Source organism: Periplaneta americana, chromosome 16, assembly GCF_040183065.1.
Source record: "Periplaneta americana isolate PAMFEO1 chromosome 16, P.americana_PAMFEO1_priV1, whole genome shotgun sequence".
Taxonomy (NCBI): Eukaryota; Metazoa; Arthropoda; class Insecta; order Blattodea; family Blattidae; genus Periplaneta; species Periplaneta americana.
This window is the reverse complement of record NC_091132.1, coordinates 163,864,212-163,885,983: the sequence shown is the minus strand read 5'-3', so window position 1 is coordinate 163,885,983 and position 21,772 is coordinate 163,864,212. Positions and strand designations below refer to the sequence as shown.

The window sequence follows — 21,772 nt, the reverse complement described above, 5'->3', positions numbered from 1 at the left end:
TATAGCCTCCAATTCCAAAACTGTCTACATCCATTCTTAACAATTTTCAGGAAACGCCAGAAACTGATAACTTTTTTCCTAATTGTTTTCAGTGTTCGTCATATTTGAATCTTATTTATGGAAGCAAAGAGGGAATTTAGGCACAACAATAGAAAATTGCTAGACACATTTAGGTAGATGACGAAACCACCATTATCTCAATTAAAAAAAAATGGATTTAGACAGTTTTGGAATTGGACGCTTCATATATATATATATATATATGTATATATATGACAGTGGCACAATGTCCATGTATGTGCAGAGGTGCACTCATTATGAGTACTTCGGTACATCATAATGATATATATATATATATATATATATATATATATATATATATATATATATATATATATATATATCAGCTTCATTTAATGATGACGTATAATAAATAGAATGCACTGAGAATTAGCACATCTCAGGAAATGTTGAAATTGGCGGGCATATTCTGCCACTCTCTTGTTCACACGCATTTCATGTTAATAACGTTTGTAATTGCTGAACAAACTCTGCGTGCATGCGTGCGTGCGATCTTAATCTTGAAATGTGAAGGACTTTGGAGTAGACTAATTCCTTTAGATACCTCCACAAAATGAGGTCCTAAAAGTTAAGATCCTGCCATCCGATATCTATCCATTCTGTTTAGAAAAACGCATGTTGATTCTCCATGACTGATGAAATAACAGCGTTTTCAAACTGCAGAGTCTTTATAACACCGAAAATTACAGAATTATGTCGCTAAAATCATATAGTATGTGCATTATGCAGACACTTGAATTACGTTTAATAAATATCTCGTATTTTAAGTTCTGTAGGATCTCTGTTTTGAAAGTACACTCATTTATAATTGCGTGTCGTTTTATATTCTATAACAAAATTTGGCCAATAATCCGAATTACGATATTGTGAACCTCACAGTGTTCATTCATAATTCTGAGATAGTGAATTATATTCAGCCATGTGGCAAGATTTAATATCTGTAATATTTAGGGTGACCAGACGTCCTCTTTTGTCCGGACATGTACTCCTTTTTAGGCCTTTGTCCAGGGTCCGGGTGGATTTTTAAACATCAAGAAACGTCCTCCTTTTCGTAACTTGTATGTCTGATATTTTGAAATTATCTGATTTGACGCCTTTTTCAAGTAATTTTCCTGTAGGTGGCAGCAGCATCGACAGAATATACTCCTTGCCAACGAGCATAACTCTTTGCATACAAAGTAATATTAAATTCACATTTTGTGCGGTCTTTTTATGTACTTTGTAATAATTATAGTTCCTTTATTCTTTAGTTAGTTCTTTAATTTTATTTCCAGTATTTTAATTTCAAATGCTACTAAGCATCTAAATTAGTCTTCAACAGTAATTTTGTAACATTATTTTAATTATATTTCAGATCACTGAAAACAAAATCAGAAGAAAAACAATGTGAAAGAGTTGATAATTATCAACAGCTTTACGTTATGACATTATATTTGAAAACGGAAAAATTCAGTAGCTTCCAAATAATGAATTAGTTCTGCAGTCCCACAGTACAAGACCAATGAAAGGAAAAAAAGACATTTTTTTTTAAATTATACATCAAATGGCCAAAAACAAATTAACTGTTTAAATTAGAAGTCGTGTTTGACTATAATGCACGCAGTATACCACGTATGTCGAAATTTTCTATTTGGATCTTCATTATTCTTATTTTGGAAGTTTACACATTGTTTATATTGCATTTTCTATTGTTGCCTTCCAACTTTAGAACAAAATGTCATTGTTTAATTAATGAGAATTCATTGTTCTTTACGTTCTACTATGTCAAATTCTGTTAAATACACATATAAGTAGGCTTCGTATTCCAGCTACCTAAAGACTGAATTTAAAGAAACATTGGGTATATAGTACGCCGAACACAGGTAATGCAACGGATAAGGATATAGACAAACAAGTCTTCGCTGCGTGTTCGTGGAGTACAGTCAACTACCGACATTCTGAAGCTACACTAGTAAACACATGCTGGAGCCGTGATGTTCATTTTCGTCCTGATCTTTGCAGTTACGGAACTTGAACATATGCGGATGTCACTTGGAATTATTTTATATTGCAAGAAATAATTTCAATAGCACATGACGTTATTGGTGCATGATGTAATAGAAGATATTCCTATTGTCTGATATTTTTTCTTGTTTCATTAGAATATTGCATATTTCGCTCATCACTGAAAACCCACTAATTTTCATGTACTTTTCTAGAAATTCCCTGAAATGTAGATTATATAATTTATTAATTGGGATGTTAGCACTGAACATCATGGTAGGCCACACAAATCCATGCTAACGTCGAGGTAATATCTTCATAATTTTCAGATTTTGATGGTACTGGTTCTTTTGGATTACACTCAACACACTTTCTGTGCCTTTTGGTATTCCAGCGTCTTTCGGTGCCCTATTTTTGTCACTTTTACGTTCATTTTACACAATTTATATGTAATGATGTCTATATTTACAGTGAAAATATTAGTTCAAAAATATCCTCAGTTATGCCCTGCAGTATTACATGCTTGAGCGTCTTAACTGAGGCATTTTACTTCCGCAATAAACCTTCAATCAGCCACAAAGATGTAGTTATTTAAATAATACGACTAGTAAGATAAGACTACTCATTATGACTGCGTCCTGGTTTTGACTTTCTAGAGGATTATGATTATGTCTCGTGACCAGAATATTGTACGAAATGGAAATATAAAAATTGGAGATTTATCCTTCGAAGAGGTGGAAAAATTCAAATATCTCAAGAGCAACAGTAACAAATATAAATGACACTCGGGAGGAAATTAAACGCTGAATAAATATGGGAAATGCGTGTAATTATTCGGTTGAGAAGCTCTTATCATCCAGTCTGCTGTCCAAAAATCTGAAAGTTAGAATTTATAAAACAGTTATATTACCGGTTGTTCTGTATGGTTGTGAAACTTGGACTCTCACTCTGAGAGAGGAACATAGGTTAAGGGTGTTTGAGAATAAGGTGCTTAGGAAAATATTTGGGGCTAAGCGGGATGAAGTTACAGGAGAATGGAGAAAGTTACACAACCCAGAACTGCACGCATTGTATTCTTCACCTGACATAATTAGGAACTTAAAATCCAGACGTTTGAGATGGGCAGAGCATGTAGCACGTACGGGCGAATCCAGAAATGCATATAGAGTGTTAGTTGGGAGACCGGAGGGAAAAAGACCTTTAGGGAGGCCGAGACGTAGATGGGAGGATAATATTAAAATGTATTTGAGGGAGGTGGGGTATGATGATAGAGACTGGATTAATCTTGCACAGGATAGGGACCGATGGCTGGCTTATGTGAGGGCGGCAATGAACCTTCGGGTTCCTTAAAAACCATTTGTAAGTAAGTAAGAGGAAGAGGGCAGAGGATGCGTAACTATTTTGTATATGAACGTACCTGTACCAGCGCTGTGACGTCACATATACTTCGAATCAGATAACCCCATTCCAGTTTATAGGTAGCTGGAATACTAAGCCTACACATAAGTATGAAGTGCGTAAAATTTAAAATTCTTTTTTCCCCGAAACTTTCTAAAATGAACCTTGAGTGCTATTCCCGTCTACCTATCATATATAATTCTTTGTACATATTATGTTTGTGTTACTCCTGATGTAGTATGACTTGTAGAGTGATGATGTATTTTTATGCTAGTTTTGCAGACACCCATGATAGCGCCATATCATCAAATTCTGAAGGATTTGGACATCAAGATCACACGACTGTTCAACAAGCTATGGAAGATTCTGTTTCGTCGGCAAACAGTTTGCGAGCTCATGTAGGTAAGAAGCGATTCAAATGTACTGTTGGTGAAAAGTGTTTCTCGAGTACCGGTATTATAAGAAGTGGCGTAAAGCAAAGACGCAAAGAAAAGTCTTCCACTTGCAACATCTGCGGACGATGTTTCTCTGATCACAGTAACTTAATAAAACATGAACGTACACATACGGGCGAGAAACCGTTTAAATGCGATATCTGTGATAAGTGTTTTGCTAATCAGAGTAACTTAAATACACATGCACGCATTCATACTGGCGAGAGACCGTTTAAGTGCAATGTCTGTGGAAAGACTTTCTCTCAGTCCAGTAGTCTAAAAGTCCATGAACGCCTGCACAGGGGCGACAAACCATTTAAATGTGAATTTTGTGGTAATTGCTTCTCGCAGGCGGGTACGTTAAAAAGTCATGAACGCCTCCATACAGGCGAGAAACCATATAAATGTAATTTTTGTGGAAATTGTTTCTCGCAGTCGGCTAATTTAAAAAGTCACGAACGCCTTCATACAGGCGGGAAGACGTTCAAATGTGATGTTTGTGGGAGATGTTTTTCGCACAAATGTGTCTTAACCGATCATTTACGCCAACATACTGGCGAGAAACCGTTCAAGTGCAATGTGTGTGGAAAATGTTTCTCTGTGCCGAGTACCCTAAGAAACCATGAGCGCTTGCACTCTGGCGAGAAGGCTTTCAAATGTGGGATTTGTGGAAAGTGCTTCTCGCAACGTAGTGGTGTTAAGCATCATGAACGCCTTCATTTTGATGCGAGGCCAATCAAGTGCAATGACTGTGGACAGATTTACTCTCTGTCGGATAGCCTAAAAAATCATGTGTGCATACAGCCAGCAAGCCATTCTTATGCGATATTTGTGGGAAGTGTGTTTCAGAACAAAATACCTTGAATGCCCATGGCTGTTTCGATACTCGTAAGAGATCATAGAAATGTGATTTTCATAATAAATATAATGTAAGAAGGCACTCTCTATTCTCCATTCACTAAAAAGATTGTATCGTTATCCATCTAAATGAAAATAGACGCTGGTACAGACACTCATTCTACCTCACTTCGATTATTGTTCAGTGATCTCAGGATTGACTCTGCTCAGAAACTACAACGTGTTCATAACGCGTGCGTCCGTTTCTTTGTAATGTTCGATACTATGATCATATCTCACCTTCTTTCGAGAAGTTATCATGGCTTAGGTTACATGAGAGGAGAAATCTGCTCGCTTTCTCCTATATCGAATTATGAACACTTCATCCCCTTTTTGATACTCTCTCTCGCTATCATAATATTAATACTCGATCACAACGTGATAATACGCTAGATATTCCACTTCACACATCATCTCTGTATTCCTCATCTTTCACTGTTGCTACTCTCGTCACTGGAACTCTCTGCCGCCTGAAGTCAAGGGCTGCTGAACATTGAAATCTTTCAAATCCAAGTTAGAAAATTATCTTATGACGAGTTGGCAAACTAACTTACTATTATGACAAGCATTGAATTGCATGTTTCCACGTATTCACTTTTTTTTTATGTTCTAGTGATATTTAACTTATTTTGTCTTTTTGTTTTCATATTTCCCGATAATGGTGTATCTATAATGTGATAACTTGAGCTATATATAATTATAATTTCTCCTTACTGTGTGTACCTAAAAATATTGTAAATATTGTATTCATTGTATGCTTTGTACTTCACTATTTTATTACTACTATTACAAGGCTATTATCATAGATCCACTATACGCATGAAGAGAGATCTAAACCAAGCTCATCAGGTTCACCATGAAAAGAGGGCCATTTATGAACCTTGTATTCCCTACCTTAGTGCCAAGTATAACATCCCTCTCTTCAATTGGTCAGTGACAGGTTTATTTTTTGGTTCTCGGAGTTCTTTACCAAAATTTATATATAATTTTTTAAAACAATTATCAATGTCATCTTTTGAGATTCGAAAAATCATGACGCAAATTCTTATAGATTCCCTGCAGATTATACAATTTCATTTATACCACTTAGAAGGCCTTAATTAAGGATATGGTAATTTTAAATAAAATCCTTTATTTATAAGTATAATTTTAAATTCATCTTTTAAGATTTTATTTTATAACTGATAATCAGTGGTGCTTAATTATTAGATTTTATTTTTATAACAATACTCATAGTTAATTATATTTTTATTTTTTATTAATTTCCGGATCCGCGTCGTCACCCTTAATTAAGGCTGGACGATTTATTTCTCTCTCTCTTATCATTATCATTATCATTATTATTATTATTATTATTATTATTATTATTATCAATAATTGTCTTATTTTTTTATACTTTGTCTCATTTATTTTGACCTACTGGTCACATTTTATTATGCCTTTCCTTTTTTTCTTTATGTTATATACTGTATTATATCTGATTATACTTACTTGTTGTTTACATTACATTATTATTATCTTACTCGGTTTTGTATGTAAAATTGTAGTGTACATTGTAAATTTGTAATGTTTTTTAACGTAGTTTTATTACTGATTGAGTGTTAGAAAAAGCTGTATGGCCTTAACCCTGCCAGGTTAAATAAACTATTATTATTATTATTATTATTATTATTATTATTATTATTATTATTATTATTATTATTATCATCGTCATCATGGAAAGTCCTCGCTGAGGTCAAATGTAAATACTGATGTACTGATTCATATTGGCTAGAAACTATTCAAATGCGATTCTAATGGAAGGTGTTTTACGCACCATGGAACTTAAGGAGTTGTATAGACGGGCATAATGTTCAGACGCCTTTCGTGATGCGATATGTGTGGCAACAGGTTTTCGCCCCAGAATAACCTAAATATCCATTAACGTCAGCATTCAGGTGTGAAGCCATTCCAAAGGCTAAGGGAAAAGTTACGTATATTAAATTGATACGTCATACAAATGTGATGTTTCTCTAAATTGTATTTCTTTTTTGAGTGATCTCGCTGTCCACGAAAAAACACACTGCCTAAAAACGATTCAGTACGATATCTATGATAAATGCTTCTTACTTAAAAATTATTTTAGTAGTCATATTCTCAATCACATAAACAGATATGGAAGCAAGTGACTTATTCGAGTAACATTTCTCTAATTTGAAATGTCTTTACCCTTGATAATAGACTGCGTTATTTGGGGCGTCGAAAGACAACTGTTGTCTTTAATATCACTATTGTGTGTAGCACGCTACTCCAGTCACCATAACAATAAAGTAATGAATGTGAAATATCTTGACTAGATTTATTTTACTTCCTTTCTCTTAATTTAAAAGCTGAGATGTGAAATAACCTACTTACTTACAAATGGCTTTTAAGTAACCTGCAGGTTCATTGCCGCCCTCACATAAGCCCGCCATCGGTCCCTATCCTGTGCAAGATTAATCCAGTCTCTATCATCATATCCCACCTCCCTCATATCCATTTTAATATTATCATCCCATCTACGTCTCGTCCTCCCCAAAAGGTTTTTTTCCTCAGGTCTCCCAACTAACACTCTATATGCATTTTTCGATTCGCCCATAAGTGCTGCTTGCCCTGCCTATTTCAAATGTCTGGATTTAATGTTCCTAATTAAGTAAGGCGAAGAATACAATGCCTGCAGTTCTGTGTTGTCCATTCTCCTGTAACTTCATCTCTCTTAGCCTCAAATATTTTCCTAAGTACCTTATTCTGAAACATCCTTAATCTCTGTTCCTCTCTCAAAGTGAGAGTCGAAGTTTCACAACCATACATAACAACCGGTAATATAACTGTTTTATAAATTCTGACTTTCAGATTTTTTGACAGCAGACTACATGACAAAAGCTTCTCAACCGAATAATAACAGGCATTTCCCATATTTATTCTGCGTTTAATTTCCTCCTAGGTGTCATTTACATTTGTTACTGTTGTTCCAAGATATTTGAATTTTTGCACCTCTTCAAAGAATAAATCTTCCAACTTTTATATTTCCATTTCGTGCAATTTTCTGGTTACGAGACATAATCATATACGTTGTCTTTTCGGGATTTACTTCCAAACCTATTTCTTTACTTGCTTCAAGTAAAATTTCCATGTTTTCCCTAATCGTTTGTGGATTTTCTCCTAACATATTCACGTCATCTGCATAGACAAGGAATTGATGTAACCCATTCAATTCCAAACCCTCTTTGTTATCAACTTTCCTAATGGCATATTCTAGAGCGAAGTTAAAAAGTAAAGGTGATAGTGCATCTCCTTGCTTTAGCCCGCAGTGAATTGGAAAAGCATCAGATAGAGACTGGCCTATATGGACTCTGCTGTAAGTTTCACTGAGACACATTTAAATTAATCGAACTATTTTCCTGGGAATACCGAATTGAATAAGGATATCATATAAAAGTACTCTCTTGAACGATTCATATGCCTTTTTGAAATTTATGAATAATTGATGTACTGTACCCTTTTACTGCTATTTTTTTCTCCAATAATGATTAACTTGAATTAATAACTAATGTAATCGTGATATTATTTGTTTATAATACTTACTCACTGGCTTTTAAGGAACCCGGTGATTCATTGCCACCCTCACATAAGCCCACCATTGGTCCCTATCCTGTGCAAGATTAATCCAGTCTCTATCATCATTTCCCACCTCCCTCAAATCCATTATAATATTATCCTCCTATCTACGTCTCGACCACCCCAAAGGTCTTTTTCCCTCCGGTCTCCCAACTAACACACTATATGCATTTCTGGATTTGCCCATATGTGCTGCATGCCCTGTACAGTATCCTTCGTTATAAGAGAATAGATTGCCCTTCGAAATATACCATATTATTCATATTAAATATATTACTGTAAAATTATGCAATTACTGTTTTCTTTTTTTTTTTAGCTTACCTATAATCTTAATGTGATTGAAGTAATTAACTAAATGCAATTTCATAACCTGTTATAATTTTTTGTATTACTATCTTCCGGTTGGTTTACAGTTGATCGCAAATTGTTCTTTGATTTCTATTGCAAAAAACTGATCAATTTGTTGTCCTGAATAATTACTTTAAAATGTTAAAAAAATAATAATAACCATTAACTAACCAGTTACTTTTATCGGTTAACTTTCTTCAAGTTAAATTAATTTCTACTGTAGCTGCTGATGTGGAAGACAAGGATTCATATATGCCTGAAGTGGAACGTAAATACGCAACAGTCTTCCAGAGAACACTCACGAAATTTGGTATATGTAACAAGGTTTTCCCGAAATCCTAAAGGTATTCCTGATATATGGTATAACCACAATCCAGTATATATAGTCACGAAGCTCAGTACGTAGGGAATATGCATCCATAGATACCGTCAAAAAATACAATTTCCCATGTCACACCATATTATTGGGTGACCTAGGACACACCTTGTAAATTATATTTAATGTAATTCTAATTATTTGGGACACATTTTTATGTTTTTTTTTTTTAATTAATACATGACAGGAAATAGTTTTCAAATGGGGAAACTAGTGTTTATCTTGAATTAATTACTAATGTAATCGTGATATTATTTGTTTATAATAAAAAAATAATTTGCTGTTAAGGTTCAAATGTATTTATAATTAAGAGACTAAGTCTACTTCACAGTATCAAAGTTCTTAGGTATGAACAACAGTAAAATGGATTAGCCAACCAACAAATTATATTAATGCATTTTGGAATTTGAAGCGACCCTGGTTTTCCGTAGGTTTGCCGAGAACACGAACAATCTGTGCTCCAATTTGTCATAAATATGTCTGGTATGTTCGGAAAAACAAACACGTCCTTCTGGTTGTTATAATTTCGCATAAAAGAAACTTCAACACCCATTTTAGAATGTTCCTGCATAGAACTGGAGAACATCACACTCTGCACTTGCCCCACAAAAAGTCGCCCCTACTTCTTAGGGCCAACTGTGAAGAACTTTACTTGAATAAAGTTTCCATTTTGTAGAGCTCTTAGACTGAATCCTACATCTGGAGTTTCTGTCACATCATGTGTTGATCCCTGTTCAGAATATTCTTGTTCCTCTTCTTCTTCTTCTTCTTCTTCTTCTTCTTCACCTTCGTCGACTTCATGGAGTCATGCAAATTCCGTGACATTGGCTCCTTAACAGGTGTTACGGTTATAAATTATAATCACAGGAAGAACATCACCAGCATTACTTGCAGCCATCATAACCGACACACTTGACTTTGATGAGTCAATCAAATGCTCAGGATGTTTACAGCCCTGCTTCGCTAAAACTTTCACTCGGCCAGGATTGTTGGTCATGATAGTTTCATCATAATTGACTATATTTTCTGTGGAACTTCCTCCATCGTCACTGAGATATTGTCGAAGTAATCATTTATAGCTTCTAAACAAACTGCCCCTCTAGAACGTTTCATGTTCTCTGCAAGTCTAACAGTTAGCTCTCCTCGGCATGTTTCTCTTGAAGCACTTCTCTGTCCGACCTATTCTATCGAGATATTATTTTGCAATTAAACGGACATCATATTTCTGAAGAGGAAATCCCCATTTTGCTGTTATCAACAGTCCTTCTAGAAGCATAGGCTCTTTCTCTATCGACAGTGCAGTTTGTCCTCCATGATGATTCATATTCGCCCCTTTAAGTTTTTTTGCAATGTTGATTTTGTAACATTATATTTTTCAGCTGCTTTTGTGATGGACAACTTCTTCTTCTTCTTAAAATATCATCCATGGCCCTTGTCAAAGAGAAATCGCTGAGATCTTTGTATTTCCTGGAACCAGGGTCCCTTTTATATCTGCTAGGCATCTTTGCTACAACTGTCGCAAGTCACCCTTTGCTGTGCCTGTAATAATATAAATTCGTATAATTAAAAACAGGAAAACATTTTGAGATTATACTTTTAAAGATTGTATCAGCCATGTTTGTTTTGTCCAAATAAAAACATTTCAAAATAATCTACGCGAATTTTCTCTTAACATTAGGGAAAGTTTTTCTGGTAATAAAAATGACAGATAACTCCAGTGCTCAATATAAAACACCACAATAAACAAGAAAATGGTTCTAAAATTACTCATGTGTTCAGCCAACACAATGAGATAATAATTTGTTAAATAGCTGGTGGTTATTTCCAGTAATATCAATCCATACAAAAAATTACCAGATTGGCCCAAGTCAACCGACTGTCCCAAGTCACCCACATTGACGATTGTTGCTAACCACTAGGATTGCTACTATCACTTCATCACAGACAATGCGAAATAGTACCTGCACAGTCTATTGTTCCTAGTACCCTCAACAACTCAAGCTTCGTGACTGTATATACCGTAGCGTGCAAATTAATCCGAACAACGTAATTACTTATGCAAAAACACTCAAACGGGATAAAAAAAGGATCTAAGACATACCTCAGTAATCTATGTGGCCTCCCTTGTTCCTAATAATAGCTTTGAGACGATTTGGCATGGATTCCACAATTTCTCACAAATATTCTCATTTCTTCATCGCGAAACCATACACCAATGAGGGCAGAAATCATCTTCTCCTTTGTAGAACAATCCATTTTTTGCATTCTTCTTTTGCAAATTGACCACAAGTTCTCAATGGGGTTGATGTCGAGTGAGTTGCCTGGCCAGGGGAGTACCTGAATATTCTTCTTGTTGAAGAATTCTGTAGTTTTTCGAGACGTATGGCATGGTGCCAGGTCTTGTTGGAACACACCTCTGCCATCCGGAAATGATTTTTGCAGCTGGGGTACGATTCTGGTTTCCAATAAGTGAATATATTTGTCAGAATTCATCATTCCCTTGATAGGTATTAATGCTCCAGTCCCTTCATGTGTAAAACAACCCCAAAACATTACTTTAGGGGGGTATTTGGGTGCATGTTGGATATGAGCTGCTGTTACTTTTTCGGATCCTTTCCGTACGTAAGAAACACGGTGGCCGTGGACCTCGAAATGAGACTCATCGGAAAAAAGTACATTCTTCCAGTTATTCACTGTCCAGTGTTCATGTAATTTTGCCCACATTAAGCGTTTTTTGCACATAACACGGGTTAGCAGTTGCTTCTTAATAGGCGTACGAACTCTTCGTCCACTTCCAAAAGCCTACGCCGCACTGTTGTGGCGTGAATATTCGCCCCAGTGGTAGCCATTAACTCGCGGTTAAGTCGACAGCAGTTAGGCTAGGAGTTAATTTACTTTTCCTGACAATTAAACGATTATCTGCAGGTGAAGTCTTCCTTTTCCGGCCACAGTTTCATTTTTTCTGGGGTGTAATGGATCCAGTCTCCCTGTATCGTTTTATGATCGAATTAACAGTAGCCAAACCGATGTGACATTCTGCAGCAATTTGCCTCTATGTCATAGAAGAATGCTCTGCTAATGTTATAATTTTAGACCGTTTTCGTGGAGTTGTATCCATCTGTGAAGACGACAGAATGTACACAGGATTGCAGTATTAAGTCTTCAACACAACTGAAATGCTTTAAGTACAAAACGACAGGCAAAATGTCACATATTATAAAAGAAATAATAACGACAGACCTTCAACAATGGAATTACACGTACTACAGATGTCAATGAAAGCGGTATGAGCAGCTGTGATGCCAACAATGACAGAAAATGTAAAAATATGTCGTGTTCGGATTAATTTCCACGCTACTCTACTAGATTGTGATATAACACTAGCTGTTTTCATATTAATTCTGTTGCGTAGTTTTTGTCTCACTAATTTAAACTTGCTGAATAGGCGTTCTACCTCAACATTTGAATACCGGTAAGTTAGTGGAAGTACATTCTCCTTGTAGACAGTTTTCGAGTTCTGGTAAAGAACCTGTATTTACCAAAAAGGGCATTCGGAACTGCAAGAAAGTACCAGAAAAACAAAGTAAACGCGATAAATTCTTCTCATCTTTTTTTCATTTACCAAATGGATTAACGATATGAAACAATCTACAAAATCAGTGATCACACAGATTTCCAATTCAGGCAGGGATCCTAATATCTGAAACAAGCAGTATTTATTTAAGATAATTGACGTACTGTTGTACTCAGCATTTCGGTATTGAATAGGCCCACATTAAATTTCAATAAAAATTAGTACCGGTACTTTTATTTAAGTGCATCATTCAAAGAACAGTGCACTTTAATAAAGTTCTCTCTAACAGCTGAAAGACCGAATGAAATAGTATTTTGGAGGTTTGTATAAAGCCTGAAATGTCTCGGTTTTTATCAACGAGTTAGAAAGAGAAAGATAGTCTTCTCTTTCTAACTCGTTGGTTTTTATAGTATGTAAACTGCTATCACGGCTTTCTGAATCACTTAATCGCGAACTTGCAGATACAAAGTTTATATCTGTACGTGAACCTAGTTGTCATGTAAAGTTGCAACAATATCCATATTACATATATTAATAAGATTACCTAATATTGTACTTGGCTCATGCTGCAGACTGATAGCTGAAACAGGTAAGTAATTTCATCATATTCTTCCAAAAATGTAAGTATATTGTGACATTGTATTCTATCTAAGCGTAAGTTAGGCTTACATGATCTATTCTTCACAAATGGACTTTGGCCCGAGACAAGATACAACTTTTGGAGTAAATACATTCACAAATTTTTCACCTGCATTTCAGTCCATCTCCCCTTTGTGGTGTCTGCTCATAGTGTAGGAATCGATTTCATTCTTAGTACTCTTATATAAAATTCGGAGAATAAGTTATGTTGTTTTCTAATGCCAGGCGTTTGACAATAAAGTCATTTGACCTCTTGCACTCCAATATTTTTCAAAGATATTATCATGGTCAGCCACTGAAGCACAGATTGTGAGGTGGTCCGAATCCATTTCTTGAATTCGGAGAATATGAAGTTGTATTTCCATTTCAAAGTTTTATGCTATCCTATTGTTTGGCATTGTCGCTAAATTGCTAGTATAACATAATATGTCGGCAGTTATCGTCTTTCTGACAACTTCAGTCTTCAATTCTCCGGCTTTGTTTGTAAGGTAAATACTGTGACATCAACATATCCAAATAGCTGACATATTGCATGTCAATTTAAGGCCCCGTTCACACGAGTGGAATGTCTGCGGAACGGCAGTCGCGCGGCGGCCGCACCATTCTGAGGCCACACGAGTGGATAAAAGACGGACGAAAGGATTTGACGTGGACAGTCGTCATAGATGCTAATCACCGTGCAATACTAGTGTACTTCGAAATGCAATTATTGACAAGAAAATTAAAGATGAAGACTTTGAGTACATCCAATAGTCAGCAATCCTTTATTACAAGGAACTTTTGTGTTGTTTAATTAGTTGCGCAAGGAGGAATCAGTTTATTTTAATTAACTTCAAAATGACATTTCCCAGCTTCGATGAATTTTATTGTATCATACTCTGAAAAATGCCTTCAGAAAGAATATATTAACGTAAGACTGGCTATACCTCCAATAGAATGCTATCTATAACATTTATTGCAAATCAATGCCAATAGTTGTATGCATTATATTGTTGAAATGAATAAGTAAGAAGTGTATTTAATTTCGTATTCACTTTGGAGAAAATATATTGCTGTACGTATATTATAGGTACTTTAGTAGAAGGGGATTAGAAGGAATTGTCAATAATAAATAGAGTTTACTGGAATGAAATATGTTAAGGTTATCGTTTGTTTTATTTTCAGAAACTGAAATGTTATCAGTGTTATCATTTTTTATTAAAAGTACATAGAGAAATTAATGAAGTCAAACGTAAATGTCATAAATTAAAATAATTTATGTATTACTATATAGGCTTTTGCGAGAAATATTTGACAAGGACTATTTATTAACACATTTCCTTTCTGCGTCAGAATGTTCCAAGAAAGTGAGAAACAGTACACAACAAATTTCATACCATGCTGAACATTTTTTGTTTCTGTCCTTGTACTCTTCATTTTGAATGTCCTAAATATATAGCCTTTTCTCATTCTCAAACACCTCAACGTCAACTTTCTCTACATCTATATCACTCGTCGAATACAATCACAATGTGCAATGCACCAATACAAGTTAAAAAAAATTGCAACAGCTAGTACTACAATACACGTGTGATATGTCGGCTGTGACTCAAGCAGACATTAAGGTACGGTCACACGTCGCTACTTTTGCAGCGCTAGTTTTATACTGCAGCTGCAAAAGTTGCGTGTCGTGTTCACACGTAAGCCAAAAGTAGCGCGCTGCACGCTACTTTTCGTGCTGCGCAACCCGAGTGCTTCAAAAGTTGCAACTGGAGGTTGCGAGTCTGTTCACACGCAAGGCGCTACTTTTGCAGCCGCAGTCATGCTGCAGGTTCCCATCTCAGTGTTGACTTCTCAATATACAGTTTGTGGTTATGTTCGCATTATTAAGAAACTCATGCGAAAGCTTCCTAATCTATTATTTGCTTTTCTGTCGTATCTAGTATTCAGAAAATGACATTATTTTTACTATAAAGCTTTTAAAAACGCCTATACACTTAAATGATAACAAACAGTATATCCACGTAATCAATGTTGGCAACCCTCCTGTTTGGAACTACGCTACGGAAAATTTAAAACATGAATTATACCCTCAGCAGTTATGCTCAGACTGTGCTGTGTATTTAATAACTGTTACAAATAATTTATTTTCATCACATTTAACATTAAAATATATCCAAACGATAAAAGTATCATTGGCACATTTAGGTGGTCACACTGGTTGCAACCGCAGCAAAAGTTTCAACAAAACCGATATCAGAAATGCTGCGGCTGCAACCCTGAGAATCCTGTTCACACGTCGCTACTTTTAAGTTGCTCGCAGCATGGAAAAGTAGCGGGCAGCAGGTTCGGCAGTCGCTACTTTTCGGGTTGCACCGTTGTTCTCACGTCGCAGTACAAGAGTTGCGCAGTTTTTTGTAATGCCGCGCTGCAAAAGTAGCGACGTGTGATCGTACCTTAACAGAGGGTTTTTCTCGGGGTACTCCCGTTTCCCTCTATCATTCCACCAACACTCTTCACTTCCCCCTCATTTATCATTCGCAATAGTAAAAGGGCTTACGGATTTCCGATGCTGATATAGGAAGGGTTTGGGGCTCATATAGGATGCCTGTCTGTCGGCCGACGATGACAGGAAGGGCTTGGGACTCCGGACCCTGAGACTTATCAGGCTACTTGTCCGTGAAATAGGACCTAGCTCTATTAGGGACTGATGCAGAATGGCCCACCTGTCAGCATTAGATTCATGAATGTCACTCAGGTCACCTGTCAGATTTGGACAATCGTCGCATATAGGCCTATAGACACACAAAGGGCCAAAGCATGCCTAAGGTATCGAGTCCTGCTCTTGTAAAAGCCAAGATATGTCGTCTGGACACTCTCCGCCAAACTGCCGCGTCCGCTCGTGTGATTGATGCAATATAATTCAATAGCCCATAGCGAACTAGCTGCCACCGTGCGGCGTCCGTTCCGCTATGGGCGATGCGGCTGGCATGCGGAGACGTTCCGTTGCCGCAGACTCCGTCCTGTGTGAACTACTACATTTAAATTAATGCGCCATAGAAAATGGTGCGGCCGCCGTTCCGCAGACATTCCGCTCGTGTGAACCAGGGCTAAGTTTCTTATTATTTTCTTTTTCAGTCGTGATGGACGTGATCAAGACGGAACCTGATATCAACCCTCTGGCAAAAGAAACAAGTTATAAAATACATATAGAAGAGAGGAATTCTATATCAGGGGTAATGTATCTGTAGAGTAATTGTTAATTAGGCCTACTTTTATTTTCTAAATTCATAATTTATAATAATAAATCATGGAAGGGAAAAGTAACCTAGAATAACCTAGCCACGACAGCCCGCACCTGGGCAAGGTCGAACAGGGGCCTATTGCAGAAAGTATGGTTGGAAAGTTCGATCCTTATACTGGCCATGCTGTTGGTGATTGGAGGAGTGGAACTGCTGAACCCAGGACCTGTGGAATCTGTGAAGTGCGGAGTCTGCAGAAGCAATTTTAGGACTGGCCTTCTGTGCATCACCTGTTCGACGTGGTTTCACTTCAGCTGCCAAAGCATGTTGGGATCCTTACAGATTAGAACATATTAAGACACTGGAAAAGATTCAAAAACGGGCTCTCAAGTGTTGTCGGAAAAATTCACCATTAAAATGGGACACACTCACGGACAGGAGAACGCGAATTCGATTATGCACAATGTTCAAAACATACAGAGGTGAGCCTGCCCGGAGAGAAATAAAAAATAGGTTGCAGCCGCCAAATTACTCTTCAAGGAACGACCACTCATATAAATTGAGGGAAAGAAGACAGAGGACGGACACTGGAAAGTTTTCTTTTCTCAATCGTACTATCAGGGCCTGGAATGCTTTACCTGCAGACTTACTAAAGGCTTTACAACAACCAAAAATGTATTTAAAAATAGGCTTAAGGATCTTACTAATAGACTGTAATTATACACAGTATTTAAAGGGTGTAAATGATATGTTGTTATTGAAGTGTTGTATCAATGAAGAATTATGTTGTGTCAGTGAAGTGTGTTGTATCAGTGAAGAAGTATGTCGTGTCAGTGAAGTGTGCTGTGTAAGTGAAACGTGTTCCTGTCAGTGAAGCTTTATAGTTTATAGTGGCAGTGCATAGTATTTGAACAGTGAAATGTTTTTGAAGTGTTAGTGAAATCAGGATATAATCAGTGAAATGTGTCGTAGTTCCATTGCAGTGAGTGAGTTGACAGCGAAATGAGTGTAATTTGAAAGGTACTTGTGCAGATATGAACATATCATACTCGTGGGTTTTAGTTCGATCTTAGTTTTAAGATACAAATTAGATTTATTTCAAATGTTATTTTAAGTGATCGTTTCATTTAATTTAGTATATTTCCCTTTTATTATTATTATTATTATTATTATTATTATTGTTAGTATGAATTATTAGTATTATTATTATTATTATTATTATTATTATTATTATTATTGTTAGTATGAATTATTAGTATTATTATTAATTGTATTTTTAATTAATAAGTTTATTATTGTCATTATTGAGTGTAATTAGCTACCACTGCCACCGGGTATATACCCACTGCAGTGTGAATAAATACATACATACATACAAGTAAATTCTCTAGTAAATAGTACAAAGACTAGAGTTTCCGTTCCACATAAGATTTTTTTTTGCAGTTGTGTACCTACAAATTATCGGTGCAGTTCATGATTGGTTCCACAAAAGTACTAGTATTTGTAGTCGACCTGGTTGGCGAGTTGGTATAGCACTGGCCTTCTATGCCCAAGGTTGCGGGTTCGATCCCGGGCCAGGTCGATGGCATTTAAGTGTGCTTAAATGCGACAGGCTCATGTCAGTAGATTTACTGGCATGTAAAAGAACTCCTGCGGGACAAAATTCCGGCACATCCAGCGACGCTGATATAACCTCTGCAGTTGCAAGCGTCGTTAAATAAAACATAACATTTAAACTAGTATTTGTAACTTACAAGTGAATTATCAAATATTCTCTACCAATGAAAGGAGACTAATACATACACGTACTAGGCCTGTTTAAATATATTTATTTCATAATATAGAGATAAATTTTTATAAATATGTTGTCTAGAATATCTTTTCTTCTTTGTATTTCCTTCAAAAGAACAATATATTCTCCAGTATGCATCTTGATTACACAATTTTTAACACTATATCACTTTGGAAAACGTATTAGATGTCTTCCATGTGTTAAATTTTATGTTACCTAGTTAACACGATGGCCAATAGCAGGCCGAAACATGGTAACAAGGTAACATAAAATTTAACACATGAAAGACACATAATGCGTTTTCCAAAATATATTCTGCTTTGACACCATTTCAATAATTAAACAGTGTTTGCAATTTCGTAACAATTAAGTTTGGCGTGTGAACATCGTTATTAGCAGGCTGTGTTAAATAATATGTAGAACTATTGTGGAGCATTATTCTGGGATCGCAGGAGAATATTATGATGATAAGAGGAGGTAATTAAGTGAACTAAAGTAAATAACATTGCAGGGTTACCAAATCCATAGGAATATTACGATTCTACGAGTCTTTGCTGTATAGCGTACCTTAAAATACGACTTTAAGATTAATGAGGCAAACATAACCTAATTCGACGAATGAAATACGATTTTTTTACTTGGTTATTTAACGACGCTGTATCAAATATTAAGTTATTTAACGTCGATGAGATTGGTGATAGTGAAATGATATTTGGCGAGATGTGGCCTAGGATTCGCTATAGATTACCTGACATTCGCCTTACGGTTTGGGAAAACCTCACATTCAAGGTAGAGCATTCACCCGATACTGTAAACGAATATTGTGTAATGTGGCGCTTTAAACCAATTTTCAATACTTTTATCACAGCCACAACATATTTCATTTTTTATATATACACTGGTGGACAAAAAATTTGGGACACTTGAATTTTACTTTGTAAATGTATTTAATAGGCCACCAACATGTTTTAAATAGTGATTTATTTCTTACCTTGCTCATAGCTTTGAATTACAGAGTAAATGAGGAGCGTTTTTTCAAAATCTGATAATTACAATTTTGTGAAAATTGAGATTTTTATGTTCTCTTATAGTTTCGAGAGCTGCCTATCTTTGTGGATATAGAGGGAAATATTGGACCGGTGTCTGGTAGAGTTCCGGGATAGCTCAGTTGGCAGAGCTTTGGTATGTTTAACCAAAAGTCCAGGGTTCGATACCCGGCCCCGGAACAATTTTTCCCTCGAAATTATTCAAATCAGCTTTACAGGGAGTTATACCTGAAAGCTTGATTTCCATAATACACGTCACTGTTCGTTAACAGAAAACCACAATTTAAGTCACACAGGGTTAGTGTGCATTCAGTGTTTGTTGCTTGACGGATGTCAGCCCACTTTGAGGTCTGTGGATATAGAGGGAAATATTGGATCGGTGTCTGGTAGAGTTCCCGGGTAGCTCACTTGGGAGAGCGTTTGTATGTTTAACCAAAGGTCCCGGGTTCGATACCCTGGTCCGGAACAATTTTTCCCTCGAAATTATTCAAATCAACTTTTCAGGGAGTTATACTTGTAAGCATGATTTGCATAATACACGTCACTGTTCGTTAACAGAAAACCAGAGTTTAAGTCACACAGAGTTAGTGTGCACTCAATGTTGGTTGCTTGACGGTTGTCACCCCACTTTGAAGTCTGTGGATATAGAGGGAAATATTGGTTCTGGTAGAGTTCCTGAGTACCTCAGTTGGTAGAGCATTGGTACGTTTAACAAAAGGTCCCGGGTTCGATTCCCGGCCCCGGAACAATTTTTCCCTCGAAATTATTCAAATCAACTTTACAGGAAGTTATACCTGAAAGCTTGATTTGAATAATTCACATCACTGTTCGTTAACAGAAAATCACAATTTAAGTGAACAGAGTTAGTGTGCACTCAATGTTGGGTGCTTGACGGTTGTTAGCCCACTTTGAGGTCTGTGGATATAGAGGGAAATATTGGTGTGGTGTCTAGTAGAGTTTCCGGGTAGCTCAGTTGATAGAGCGTTGGTACGTTTAACCAATGGTCCCGGGTTCGATACCCGGCCCCGGAACAATATTTCCCTCGAAATTATTCAAAACAATATTACATTACAGATCTGTTCTTTTACATGCTTCGTCGCGAGGCATTTCACTTTGGAGTTTGTATGCTTGCGTTCATTGGCATGGTGATATAATAATAATGAAGTGGAGAGAGATTTGAAAAATAATCAATAGTTCTTAGTGATCATTTGTACAGTTATACCTCTCCTTACGGACACCCCAAGATACGGACAGATTTTTGTGTCCCAACTGAAATAATATAGAAATAATGATAAATTTAACTCTCATTTACGGACACTCTCAGATACGGACACAGACAGCTGCTTCAAAGTCCTAAAGCTTGCTTTACCTCCTGACTGCGAACAGAACTTGGATTTCCAGACCTAATATGTTACAAAAGTGGAAAGTTTAGTTTTGAGAACTGTACAGAAATTCCTAAACATGAAAGAAGACAATAAGGGTCTCGTAGGCTATCACTAGCCCAGCCGGCTACCCCTTGTCAGTTGGAAGTGGGTGGATAAACAAAGTCATAAAATTTAACCTGTCTGTTGGGTCCAAGGTTTCCTCGATCGTGAAATTGTATTCGACAAGTGATAGGTTTAGTACAGGCCTGCAGAACCAGTAAGTAGGGGAAATATGACGTCAGCCTGACTCCACTTCTGTTGGGGATGATCGACTTCCGCATAGAGTTGTTTACATTCTTTGCCTGTGGCAGCATGTAATTTTCGAAATGGATTGTAATAAATTCATTGTATTTATAATGCGTTATCTAGTTTCAAAGTTTACAATTATGCTAGATTTCCTGTCTGTAGTTTCTTTTAGATATCTGTGCATCCAACTTGCTTTAGATTTTCGAAAACTTCCCTCCTATCATCACTTACGGAAACATAAATTTATAGCATTTAAGTAATGAACCTTGAAAGTCACTATTAATTTCAATTCAAAATGAACAAAACGAATGACGTCCTTAATTTAACAGTGTATAAATAAATAATCAATATACAGTTCGTAATAATGAATTTACCCGAAAGTTTGATATGAGCTTTGTTGAAATGTCGTTTAATATTGCAATGCTGAGTAGAAATAAATTGGATGGGATATAGTAAACAAGCAATTCTTTCGTCTTCTTTAACACAAAAATAATCATATTCCCATTTCCTTTGGAAGTAGTATTTCTTCACGGGTTTAAATTTTGCCATGTTCCAGTTCTCTTTAAACTGCAGTACGCATATTGTGTATTTATTTCTATATTTATTTATTCACTTATTTATTTTTATTTATTTATTTAGCTGAAGTGTGTTACAACGTTGACTGACAGCATTGACAT

At 36.2% G+C, this 21,772-nt stretch overlaps 1 protein-coding gene across 2 annotated transcripts in view; it reads left to right on the top strand.

Moving 5' to 3' along the window:
• Positions 1-21,772, top strand: part of LOC138691728 (zinc finger protein ZFP2-like) — a 60,381-nt gene that overhangs the window by 29,208 nt on the left and 9,401 nt on the right. For both annotated transcript variants that reach the window (XM_069814040.1, XM_069814039.1), the window contains exons 5-6: positions 3,737-3,864; positions 16,484-16,581. In XM_069814040.1, the coding sequence (XP_069670141.1) occupies positions 3,737-3,864; positions 16,484-16,581 (226 nt within the window). The remainder of the gene's footprint in view (positions 1-3,736; positions 3,865-16,483; positions 16,582-21,772) is intronic.